This window comes from Pelodiscus sinensis, chromosome 1 (genome assembly GCF_052426305.1).
Source record: "Pelodiscus sinensis isolate ZL-2025 chromosome 1, ASM5242630v1, whole genome shotgun sequence".
NCBI lineage: Eukaryota > Metazoa > Chordata > Testudines > Trionychidae > Pelodiscus > Pelodiscus sinensis.
The window spans coordinates 167,359,193-167,372,835 of record NC_143052.1 but is presented as its reverse complement, the minus strand read 5'-3'; the positions used below and the strand labels follow the sequence as shown (position 1 = coordinate 167,372,835).

The 13,643-nt window shown below is 44.5% G+C and overlaps 1 protein-coding gene across 1 annotated transcript in view; it reads right to left on the bottom strand.

The window, feature by feature from the left end:
* Positions 1-13,643, bottom strand: part of PTGFRN (prostaglandin F2 receptor inhibitor) — a 104,365-nt gene that overhangs the window by 26,610 nt on the left and 64,112 nt on the right. The window contains exon 6 of the mRNA XM_075909226.2: positions 10,376-10,795. Coding sequence (XP_075765341.2) covers positions 10,376-10,795 — 420 coding nt within the window. The remainder of the gene's footprint in view (positions 1-10,375; positions 10,796-13,643) is intronic.

The window sequence follows — 13,643 nt, the reverse complement described above, 5'->3', positions numbered from 1 at the left end:
ACAGCAATCACTGGGTAATGTGCCTTTTCTACTTGAAATCAGGCAGTGCCATAAAACATCTGAGGAAAAACTGATGCAATCTGCAAATTCTCTCTATTCAAAAATATTACTCAGAACTGCTCTGGCGCCAAGCCATCCCCTATTGCACTAAAGATACTATAATCTTCTCTTCTCCAAGTAATAAACTCCTTCCTCTCTCAACCTCCCCCACTGTCTTTATTCTCTCTACCAATTTTTCCCTAACCAGCACCATCCCAAATTTCAAAATAGTTATTACTGGAAAGAACCCTCTGTATTTCAATATGTGGTTTACGTTTCCAACTACAAATTGACGAGAGGAAAAAAATCTATGACGACTAAGCATACTTCTACCCACTAATAAAAGTAGAAAATACAGGGCTTTCTTGCCAAGGATTTTCTGCTATATTGCTCTTCATTACATTCTCTGTTTTAGACAAATATATTTGATGGAGTGAGGGACAGAGGGAAAGAAGGGAAGAGAGAAGTTGTCAGATCTCTGGGTCAGCAGGGGGCACAGTTTTATTTTAATCACAAGTTTAACAACAAATAGCTCCTCTTTCAACAGTTCTTGGTTTATCTTTACTACTTCCAAAACATGTGATAAAACATTACTGTGTAATGAGCTCATACACAGACATCATCCAGAGTTGAAAATTACATCAAGAAGCTTCTTAAATTCTCTTTTGTTTGTGACTCTCTGCAGCTTTCACCCTTTGCGGGGGTGCCTCTGAGGGCAGCCAGCATAGTGAAGCCAAGCTTGATTGTTCTCTCTCACAGAATGTGCTTCTGTAAAATAAGATGCAACCCCCTCCCCACCAAATCACTACTGTGGAAGAGAAATACTCTACTGGGTCTCTGTGTAACACACTGTGGGAGAAGTCAGTCTAAATACTAGCTGGGAGTAGGGAGGTAATGGCAAGGGGACCGACAGAATTACTAGGCCCCTAGGCAAGGTGTGTGTGGGAAGGGAGGGGAGGGGCTCTGCGCTACTGGAAGAGATGGGGTCTCAGGCAGAAGGGTGGGGCTGGAGCAGCTAGCCCTCAGTGCAGCCCACAGTGTGCCACACCCCTCCCCCAGCCCTTAGCACTACCCAGAGTATGCCACATGGTGCTCTGATGGTGATTTAAAGGGTCCAGGGCTGTGGGAGTGACAGCCAGGAGCCCCAGGCCCTTTAGGATCGCTAGGCCCCAGGACAACTGCCCCCCTTTGTCCTCCCCGTTAGTGGGGTTAGGTGATGGCAAAAAAATTAACGCTATGGGAGAAGTCACCTGAATTTCAGGGTGACCGGGTGCTTCTGGGTACACAAGTAGGAAGCTTTTCACACCAAGCTCACTAATTTGACTACGGTCCAGCTAGGAAGAAAATGAAAACATTACTATCTGAGGGCTGTGCAATGACCTGTGTAAAATGAATGTTTTAGTTCCAGCGTGAGGCCTACCAGGTAGGGGTCCCTGCCACAAAAAGCACATACACAATTACGGGCTTGTTACCCTGCTCAGCAAGAGGACAAAAAAGGCTATGGGAAAGCGAATACCCCCCTCTTTTACTGGTGATCCCCTGAGAGTGTAATGAAAAGAAATATTGTGGAATAAGATATTAGCACTGCTCAGAGTCTAAGTAATCACCAGTTTCCAAGGTTGTTGATTTAACACCTTTCAGTTGCTAAATAGACCTTTGCCCTCAAAGGACTTGAAGAATTTCTCCAAATGGGCTAATAGGTCCTTTAGGTTAGAGAGAATTGGGGCCCTGGTCTAGCAAGAGGCAGCTTTGGTGTTTCACTGTAGGAAGGAGCAGCAACATCTAACATACACGATTTATATCCTGAGATAGAAAGCATTCAAAACATTACAAGTAGTTCTAATTTTGCAAGAAGCCAGGGTCCGAAGAAGGGCTAGGAAGGATCATGAGCTTTGGGTTGGAGGAGCATGCACTATGAAAGGGATTATCTTGTGTCAAGTTAGAAGAACTAAACAGATACACAGTTTGGCCAGATTAAGAGAGAACATATCTGAAGAGTGCAGGTACTAGGAGGGAGAAAAACTGCTTAGAATTGTGCCAGGAGGTGTCACTAGGACTAATGGCATGAAATTAAGAGAAGGAGATGTCAGGCAGAATAGCAAGAAATATTTGCTAACAGTGAGAATTAGATTGGAGATATGACAGATCTTTCATTTCAGAAGACATTTCCAAGTAGACCGGCACAGTACTTCCTCTAAAATGCCATGAGCCTCTGACTGGGCAAGGCTTCACACCTGTGAAGTTGTGCTGCTGCACAGCTGAGAGGGAACACTGGACTGGAACACAGCACTGGAGAAAAATGGTTATTTACCTTTGTAACTCTTGTTCTAAATGTATTGCTCATGTCCATTCCAGTGTGTGTGCGCGCATGCGTATGTGCGTACCACATGCTTGGCTGTCAGAAAATTTTCCCTAGCAGTGCCTGTTGGGTCGGGTGTGGAGCACCCTGGAGTTGTGCCTCCACAACTGCCTGCCCGCTCCCCTCCCCCCCCCCACACACACACCCTACAGACCTGATGCCTGCTCAAGTTCCTTCTTGCCAAAACAGTCCTACAGATGGGAGGTGGGCAGGTCTGGAATGGGCATGAGCAACACACCCCAAGGAACAATAATTACGAAAGGTTAAGTAACCATTTTTTCCTATTTCAAATGATTGCTCATGTGCATTCCAATATCAGACCTCAGCATGTAGAAGATCGTTGGACAGCTCTCCCGAATGTTGCATTATTCTGTGCCTGCTGTGTGATGGCATAATGCATCGTAAAGGTGTGGATGGAGGACCACATTGCCACGTAGCAGACGTCAGGAATAGGCAGGGCTCGCCAGCCGTGCTGTCCGGCGATCTGCGCATGTGCAGATCACCCAAACCCGGCTCTTCCGGGTTGCAATCTACTCGCCACGGGCAAGTAGATTGCATTATTTGTCGAGCCCTGGGAATAGGTACCTGTGCTAGAAATGCTGCCAAAGAGGTCTGCGCTCTAGCTGTGTGTGCTGTGAGAGGCAAAGCAAGTACCATGGCTAGGTCATAGCAAAGCTTAATATGTGATGTGATCCAGGATGAGAGGCATTGAGACATAATCAGGAGTTCCTCCTGCAAGCACTCCCTATAGTGATGAAAAGCTGCAGCGATTTGTGGAATGGTTTGGTATGCTCGATATGAAAGGCCAAGGCATGCCATACATCCAAACAGTGTAACACCCTGTCTGTGTCAATAGCACGGGGCTTCGGGAAGAAGACGGGGAGAAAAATGTCCTGACTGATGTGGCATGAGGATACCACCTTTGGGCAGGAATGCAGGAGAAACTGCATCTTATCTTTATAAAAGACAGTATATGGAGGCTCTGAGGGAAGGGCCCTGCAACTCCAATACCCACCTGGCAGAAGTAATAGGTATCAGGAAGCCCACTTTGTATGAGAGGCAGAATAGGGAGCAGGTAACTAAAGGCTCAAACGGGGGTGCCACAACCCTTGAGAGGACTAAGTTCAGGTCTCATGGTGGAATAGGAGGCCACACCTGTCGGTACAGCCCATCTAGGTCCGTAAGGAAACGACCCAGCACAGGATCCCCAAAAAGGAACTCTGCCCCTGAGCCTGGATGAACAGTGAAATTGCAGCCAGGTGACCTTTAATGGACAACACAGCTAGACCTTGGTGTTTCAGGTGAAGGAGGTAGTCCAAAAGTAAGGGCACAGTGGCCTGCTGTGGGAGCGTGCCCTTAGAGAGGCAGCCAAGGGAGAACCTCTGCCACTGTGTGAGGTGAGTGATCCGAGTTGAGGGCTTACGGCTGCCCAATAAAACCTTCCTGACAGACTGAACACTGCAGCTCAAGGTGGTTTAACCATGGAGCTTCCACGCTGCCAGGTGCAGCATTTCTAGGTTTGAGCGCCATAGTCGGACGTGGTCCTGCGTTAAGAGGTCTGGGAGCAAGGGAAGTATCAATGGCCTAGCTACCAACAGTGACAGGAGCATGGTAAACCAATGTTGCCCGGGCCACGCAGGCGCTACTGGTATGACTGTTGCCGGGGGCGGATGAGAGTGCCCCGGGGTGGCCCCGGGCTGCAAAATTTCGCGGGGCTCCTCCTTTGACACAGCGCATGCGCCGTGGTGCCAAGGCGCATGCGCGGGGCCTCAGGAAGCGCGGGGGCCGGGGCAGCCGTCCCCGCTCGCCCTGCCCTAAATCCGCCGCTGACTGTTGCTTTGTCCTGGTGAATCTTGAGAAGGAACCTGTGTATAAGTGGGAACAGGGGGGAGGGAGAAATATATACAGGAACTGCCCAACCCATGATAGACAGACAGCATCTGCTATGTACCCTCGACTGTGGCCCTGGAATGAACAGAATCAGCCACACTTCCTGTTGTGGTGGGTCACAAACAGATGCACCTAGGGATGACTCCAGTTGTGGAAGATGGTGAGGGCCACCTTGGTCTGGAGAGACCACTCATGAGACCGGAATGAGTGGCTGAGATAATCCACAAGGCTGTTCTGGGTAGAGGGAAGGCTTGAAGCTGTATGTTGTGTTGGATGCTGATGTCCCATAAGCTAAGGGCTTCCTGAAATATGGGAGAAGATTAAGCACCATTCTGCTGACTGATATAAAACATCGTTGAATGTTGTCTGTGGATGTACTTGCCCTTCAGGTGATGCAGGAAACCTGGCAAGCTAGGTAAATCGCTCTGATCTCCTTGACGTTGCTATGCAGTGAAGTTTCAACTGTGACCACAGACCTTACTCTGTGTCTGACATATCTAGGACCAGAGTGAAAAGGGGACTCCTGCAAACACTACTTGAGGCTGGAACCACCAGTGGAGTGAGTCCAGGATTGTCTGAGTTAGTGTGACCAGCTCATCAAGAGGGTCCCAAGAAGGCTTGAAGTATCAATGCCAGCCATGCACTAGGGACTAATGACTTGCAAAGCAAGAGGTCAGAAGCTCTAATGATTGGGTACCACTGGGGAAAATCTTCTGAGGGCCATGAACACAGCACATGCACACGCATACTGGATTGCACATAAGCAATCACTCAAAGAGGAATTACTAACATTTTTAAATTGAGACAGGACGTTTTTCTAGAAGATATACTTTAACTCAATCACACCAATTGGGACTTACAGCTGCAGGAATTAAAACAAGTCCTGTGGCAGGTTATGCAGAAAGTTAAACTGGATGATCACAATGGTCCATTCCGGCCATAAAAATCGATGAAGTTACACACTAGCTGCACACTCTCCAAATGACCCAGAATTTGGGACTACAGGCAACCCCCAACTTACGACCGCCTGCATTTATGACCATTTTTTTCATGTGAGATTGCTCCCAAAACCTCCCAATTTACGTCCACAGCTCACGTGTACAACAGCGTTCGACGCAGATTCCATGCGTCATCCCAAAACAGGAAATGCACATGGTCAGTCAGACTCACCAGTCTGCAGCTGCTTCTAGAATAGCACACGGCTCCACCACATTGATCTTCACTTTTTAGTTATTTTTATGCATTATTTGAACTATTTAGTTTAGTTTTCCTCCATTTCCGTAGTCAATTTTGGTATTTTTAGGGTATGAAATGGGTTTCCAGGAATGGAACTGCCATTTATAACATTGCACCTATGGGAAATAAGGGTTTGACTTATGACGGCTTGACTTACGACGGTTCTCCAGGAACCAATTAGGTCGTAAATGTGGGGGTTGCCTGTAGTTTTGTCAATTATACATACAATACGACAGAGACTAATTTGCCTACAACTACTCAAGAGAAAGATCTTGGCATCATTGTGGATAGTTCACCACTCAGTGTGCAGTGGCCGTCAAAAAAGCAAATAGAATGTTAGGAATCATTAAAAAAGGGATAGAGAATAAGACAGAGAATGTCTTATTGCCTCTATATAAAACCACGGTACGCCCACATCTTGAATATTGCATATGGATGTGACCATCTCATCTCAAAAAAGATTTATTGGCATTGGAAAAGGTTCAGAAAAGGGCAACAAAAATTATTAGGAGTTTGGAATGGGTCCCATATGAAGGGATATTAAAAAGACTGGGTCTTTTCAGCTTAGAAAAGAGGAGACTAAGGGGGGGATATGATAGAGGTCTATAAAATCATGACTGGTGTGGAAAAAGTGAATAAGGAAAAGTTATTTACTTGTTCCCATAATATAAGAACTAGGGGGTCACCAAATAAAATTAATAGGCAGCAAGTTTAAAACAAACAGAAGTATGTTTTTCTTCATGCAGCACATAGTCAACTTGTGGAACTCCTTGCCAGAGGATGTTGTGAAGACTAGGACTTTGTTTAACAGAGTTCAAAAAAGAGCTAGATAAATTTATGGGGGTTAGGTCCATCAATGGCTATTATCCAGGATGGGTAGGAATGCTGTCCCCAGACTCTGTCTGGAAATGGATGACAGAAGAGGGATCACATGATGATTACCTGTTGTGTTCACTCCCTCTGCAGCATCTGGCATCGGCCACGGTCAGCAGGCAGGATACTGGCCTCGATGGATCTTTGGTCTGACCAAGTATGGCCATTCTTATGTTCTTATGAATACACAGACTATACCTTGAAGTTTCCCTGCCCCTACTTACAATCTATATTTCAGAATTACATAAATTAGATCATATCTTTCAATTAATGAAATTTCAAGGAGGATTTTACTTTAAGCTTCAGATTATGAATTTACTGGAGTAAATTTACCATTATACAGTGCTAAGCAAAGAAACAAGGATGAGGTGTCCTCTGCACGCAGCCAGCAAGTCCTGCTACCACTAGAAAGAATCTGGAGGGTGACCTTTTCCTCACAGATATTCATGGAAAAACCTTTCAGAACAATGCCACATTTCAAGATTATTCTTGTGGGAAATACTGGAGTTTGTGTGCGCAGTCTCCAGCTTGTATATAAAAATCTTACAGGTCCCCTGCAGTTCAAACAGGTCACATTTCACAAGGTGTATGCACAATAAAAAAAAGCTTTCCTGGAAACACACCCAAGCTCAGACAAAACAGATCTGGGAGGAAGCCAGGTTTGAGCAAAGGACTTCCTATCCAACAAGTCCCCAGGCACCAAACAAAAATCAATAGACACAGAAAGATATTCCGACAAGCACTAAAAGCTTTCATGTAAACTCATTAAGGACTGTTCCTTTGCTGAGAGAGTTCCTCTATTTTCTTATTGATCCCACCCCCACACCTCCTGCGATCTCCCCCCCAGTGTGTGGACTCCAGATACTGTTATAGTTTGCACTTGTCAAATTGCAGAAGATTGGAACACTACAGGTGCTAGTTGTTTAGAAAAGTAACCTAATGCATCAGCAGAAGTTAAAATATCTTACTGGTCTGCAGTGACCATTCTAAATATGGAGAGGAATTCCAGGTGGTGAGGCAGTGCTATTACTGAAGATGGAAACACCATTAGGAGCAAGTCAGAGTTCCCCTGCCAGGCCTCCACTCAGTTCAGGGAGTTCCAACCTGTACATGTTTATAGTTCAATGGCTCTCTGCACCCCTACCCCTCTCAAAATTGCTGCAGCATCCTGCCTCTGTGCATTTTCTCATTAAAAACAAGGGTACCACCTTCTGTATGACATGGAAGAGATACAAGGATAAATTAAATCACAAACACTTTTACCATTATTGGGCACCTTCTGTCTCAGACTGGTGGGGTATCTTCAAATCTTAGTGGAAACATTTCTATGCTTTTTAATTTCTCCCTACTTTTGCTATTTATCTGTGTAACTATGACATCAATGCAAACTGTGTCCTGAATTTAAGTTGTATTTTAATCCATCTTCCATGTAAACCCAACCATAGACATTCACTTCCCCAGAAGGCCAGATGCATTGTATCTGCCTGTAATCATTCTCCTAAATTTCACTTGTCTGTCTGAATCCTGGCACAGAACAAAAAGGAAAAGTGGTAGGAATGGGACTAGAGGAAGGGGAAGTGTGGTATGCATTCTCCCATGTGCCCCCGTTTCTGAAGATAATTGAGCTTGACAAGTTCCTTTTTCTCCAGAGATGCTTCAGCCTGGCAGCATCAGCATTTCCCATCCCAACTGTATTAAGACAGCTCAAGACAAGCTCCCAGATAACCTACAGACAAACAGGAGTTTAAAATGTCAGTTAATAGCTCAGTCGGGAGGTGTAGTAGCAGGTCGAGATGCAAGAGAGCTATTAGAAAAGCTACCACTCGGGCGGGACTGGGAAAGCCAATGCAGATGATATTACAACCAGAATGAAATTGTGAAATTTGGTCACGTGCCATGAAACGTTAACTGCGAATGTGAACATTTTAGATCAGCCTTTGCTATTAGCCAGACTTATTTTGGGAAACAGCCTTTTCTTCTCTTTTGGAAGGACTGAAAAGGGAAGTAAGACTCTCTTTTGAAAGGGGGAGGGCCTTGAAGCAAGGCTGGGAGCTTGCAGCCAGCCTCACGTGTGGCTGTGTGGGGGAGCCCTGCAGGCTGGAGGCTGTTCAAGCTGGGCTGGAGTGATCCCCTGCCCAGGATCCCACTCATTCAGTTAAACGTTAGGTTAACCTAATGTTTAACCAGCTGACTGATTAATCAGGATGTAACATCCTTAGAGCACAGGGAATGTACCATTTTAGAATGATTGTTTTAGGGTTATAAGTAAAAAGAGAAGAGGAAGTGATGAGTAAAGCTGAATAGTGAAATTCATCTGGAAGTTCAGTTCTCCACATTGTCCAGGTTCTTTAAGGTCAGGTGCAGTTTCAGCAGGGCTAGTTTATGATAGCATGAGCGCCCTGCACCACTGCAGTGGATGGGTGTTACTTTATAATCACTACCTAAGGCTTAGCCTGTGGTCCTGGCCCCCCGGTAGTTGTGAGATGATGTTTCAATGCAATGACTGGTCGATGATCATTTCATTACTATTTGTGCAACAGTAAATTAACAGACCCTAGTTTCTGCAAACCTCTGTCCTCTCACCAAATCTAGAACTTCTCTCCCTGCCAAAGCTTCAGATACCATGTACATAATAGAGAAGTTAACCAGTTATAAGCGGTAAGCATCAGGCTTACTGGTACACGCACCAGCTTACTGACCCTTGCCTGTTAACTTTGGCAGTGGCAGCTGTGGTGGGGCGGGTAGGCCGGGCAACAGGACCACATGGCCGCGGTGAGGCAGCAGGACCCAAGTTAAACTGGTTAACCACTTAAGTGCTACCATATAACCAGTTAACCATTTTAACATCTCTTGTACATAATGTGACTAAGCTGTGCATGGAGTCACAGAGAGAGTGAGAAAGCACAAGGGGAAGAAGCATGTGGGGAACAGGAATAGATAAAAATGAAGTTGCCAACTGCATTGACGCATTAAAAAAAACCAGGGTCCATTTGCCCATGGAGCTGTTAACTTTGATGGAAATGCTCTTGAGGAATGTGAAAATACGTAATCACTAAAAATCCAAGAAATCAGGAGTTAAACTAACATTACCATCCAGAGCAGCTTCAGCTCTTGTATAGCCATTCTATACCCTCCCAGACTCCTCAGCACCATAAAAATGTTACTGAATGCAACATATAATAAATCTGACACGCACCTACCTGATGCTTCAGCCACAGTCATACACACATTTGGACATCATACCCATCTACAGGCAACATCTGTCTATAGGAAACTGCTTCATCTTGTTGATAGTGCAGCTGAAGAGTGAGAGCAATTCTGAGACACAGAGGCATGCAACTGTGCTTTTGCCGAAATTCAAAATACGATGTCACTCTCTGGAGTCCAAGTATGATTGGGTTTTAAGATGTTTGGGTAGTGGGGCATGCAAGCAGAGGCTACTGCAATGTTAACGTTGACTTAACTGGCAATTCCCTGGATTTTTTGCAATTATATTGATTGGAAATGCACTTGGGCAATTTTACTCCAAACTAATTAAGTTTGCTTTAGAACAAAAATAGGATTCTCCATGGCTTTTTAGTGTTAAAGCTCTCCCAAAGCAATCATTATATACCAGCAATATAGGGACTGAGCTGGCAAGCACAGTAGCCATTCTGCGCTCAGAGATAGGTCATACCATAAGAGACCTTAAAACCTAGTGAAGGAAGAAATGCGTGCCAGAGCTCCAAGGTTAGAGCCAGTTAATGTAAAGTATTCCAAGATACAGACAGACACAGTGAACAGCAAAGTAGTGCCAGTGAAGTATAGATATGCAACATTCTAGCAAAGTACCCATCTCAGTGTGGAGACGGTCTCAGACTGAGCAAAGGAATAGCAGCAATGACCTCTAAGATTGGGGACACTGGCACAAACACTGTACAGCACTCAGCTTCCCCACCCCCAAAGCACTTACATGTACACACTTAATTCTGTACTCACCTGAGGTATGGAAGTCTATCTGGATGGGATTGGAGAAGCCATTCACTGCCTCTCGCCACATGCCACCGCCACCAGGGGACCAAGCGGTCACCACACAGCGGTACAGACCAGCGTCAGATATCTGTGTCTGGTACATCCTATAGCGGAACTCATTCTCCCGAACTTTCTCCAGGACCACACCATCCACTCGGGCCTGGTCTGTCCAGTCTTCTAGTCTTACCACCGAATCTTGGTTCAAGGAGATTATGCGAGTGGTCCCATTAAGGTTTGATTGGCCTGTCAGCGACTTCTCTGCTGTAATGAGAACAGAGTAACGTGGTGTCTTGATGTTTTGGGAAGATACCTTGCATGTCATCTCAAAGGTGTGACCTGCCACGAAGAATGGCTTCAGTTTCACAGCCTCCACTGTTAGTGTATAGTCTGAAAGAGGGAAGGAAATAATAAGCATTTATGTAGCACCTTTCAACCCAGCAGATTTTCCAAATACTTCGCTAATTAGTAGACACAGTCTTAGAACACTTCACCTATTGCTGGCGTAGCATACAGGTTGCTATTTAGCAGCCCATAGTGTTACATAAACTGCTTAGGCTAGGATGTAAAGAACATTATACTGGTAGATACGCAGAGAAACCACGAGAGGGGAACTTGTGATATCAAGTTAGATGTGGCCAGAACATCACGGACAGTGGAATTTATTCAAACATAGCTGCAAAGGGATCAGGGCCTCAGTTTTACTTTGCTACCGGAAGTGCCATTTTAGATCAAAGTGGTTCAGCATCAGCAACTCAAAATGAAAATGGCAGCCTATTAGATCAATGCCACTTCTCACGACACTGTGGGTTTACCTTGAAGATCTATTCAAGTAGTATCATAGTCTCATTTGGCTTTGCTTGCTAGATCAGCTGGGATCAGGCCATAAGGAGATTTGGTTGCAAAACCACGACAGTCCCCCCCACCACATGAATAAACATGTAGGGGGAAAAAATCCAGGATATATTTTCCTCCACCTGAAGCCTTCTCACCTATACTCTACCTATTTGTCTAAATCAGTCATTACTAATATTGGAATGTTAGAAGTTGCATATTTTACATAATTAACTACAATTGTTTTTAAAAAAAGAGCAGAGGACTTGCCCTACGTTTCCCTGTTCCTCCTCAAGTCTGTGAGAGACTGAATCCTAAATACGGCTTAACAGGATTTTGGAAAATTCTGAAACTAGAAAGGGAGCAGAGTCCCCAAACACAGAAAGTTTGGGCTCAAGAGCAAAGAATCAGAAAAGTTATAGGCAAAACACAAAAATCAGAGGTAGGCAAAGGTGAGTTGCAAACTTAAGTATATTGTTTACTACTGGGAAAGACTGCACACTTGAGAAGAGTCCTACTTAGAGAAGCACTTAACACACCAAACATCATCATATCTGGGGCCTGGTTTGCACACAGAGGTTGCATTGGTTTCACCAAAATCAGTTTAAAAGTCAGTTAAATAGAGGTACAGATGTATCAATTTACAACTGTCAGTCTGGCTTCCATCAATAAATTTTACAAACAAGTTTAGATAAACTGACAAAATGTCCAGGTTTAGACAAGAACTTTTTATTAGCTACATTTCAAAGAGCAAAGAAGTTACTTGAAGGCCTTGTGGCCAAGCTATGAGACAAAAAGCAATGAAGGCTCCAATTCACATCCCTTCCTCCAACAGTGTCCGAGGTTGGTCAAAGTGGGTGGAAAAGGCTGATCCCAATAACATCTTTCCAACTCTGATTGCTGGGATGGCTCCTCCATGTATCTCCAGAGCCATGCCTTCCAGTGTAGAGAATACAGCATACCACCCAACTCCCATGTATTACAAGTTGAAAAAACCCAGTCCCTCTAAAAAAAAGCAAGATTGCCCCTTAAAGCTTAGCTCTCTGAACCATTTGGGAGACCATATTAATGAGGTTGGGGTGAGCATGCATTCTTTCCAAGCTTTGCCTGCACTACACCCTGCCAGTTTATTTGACTTTTCAGTCAGCTCACAAGTCAAGGTATCTATTGGTTATTATGGCATACACAAACACACAGAAGCACAAATAGTACACTGAAGCCAGCTCAGCATTCAGTACTGTTTTTGCTACAGTGCATTTTCTTCCTGTAATGAAAATGACTGCATATTAAACACAAACTCAGCCACGCTGTGCAAGGCAAAACTTTACAGGGCAACAGGGAAATAAGCTAGAGTAAGTCTGCAACACATGCCCCCCCAAAATTGAAATAAATATTTCTGCCTTCCCCAGGAGAGCAACATAATACTAGTCATGATTACATTTTGCAGTGTTTTGCCTTGAAGCATCAGTTGTACCAATGAGTAAACAGTCCACAAAATGAGAAACTGGGTAAGGCAACTTGAAATCAGCACTGTACAAAGCAGATCACTGTGCAATGCTACATGAAGCATCAGGAAGAACAGAAAAGGAATATGGTGCTAGCAGTGACCAGGGTGAGCATGGAATTATACATTCCATACAATACATTTTGAGAAAATTAAGAGTTGCATAGTTACGTGTTCGAACGTCAGGAGATGACAAAATTGGTGCACACACAATGAAGTCTCTGCCCCCTTATATATTCACATTCAAATACAATCACATTCTATTTTTGCATATCACTGTTACTATAGGCTTTGCTACACTACCTTATTGATAGTGATGTAGTGCCTATGAGCCGTGAGTAAGCCATTGTGCTAGGCACTTAAACTTAGTAAAGGACAGTTCCTGCCCCAAAGACTTTATAAGCTAAAGACAATATATTAATTGCATAAGAATTGAATTTGACTTCATTTATACTTACATTAACTTTGTTGTCATAATGATCCAATACAGCTGAGCATCCTCAGCTCCCACTGAAGTCCATGTGTTCAATTCTACTTGTATTGAAATCAACCAGAATTTGGTCACTGACTTCAACGGGAGCAGGATGAAGCCCAAGGAGAGCTGAAAGCACCTGGACTCTGGCAAGAGGTGCTCAGCTACATACACTTAGGATATTAAATATTGACTAATTGAATAGTTGCTGCATTTGGCATTGACTATTCGATTAGTGAAGTCAATAAGGCAATTCTTCCTTTGAAGAGTGATTTCTGCCTTCAAAGGCAAAAGCACGTGCGGAGACTGGGATTAGCTCAAAACTCCAGCTGATCCTGGGCTCCACGCAGCACTGCCTCTTTGAAACACTGCGTGCAGCCTGATGCTGGGCTCCCTGCAGCGCTTCAAAGCAGCAGCACTGAATGGAA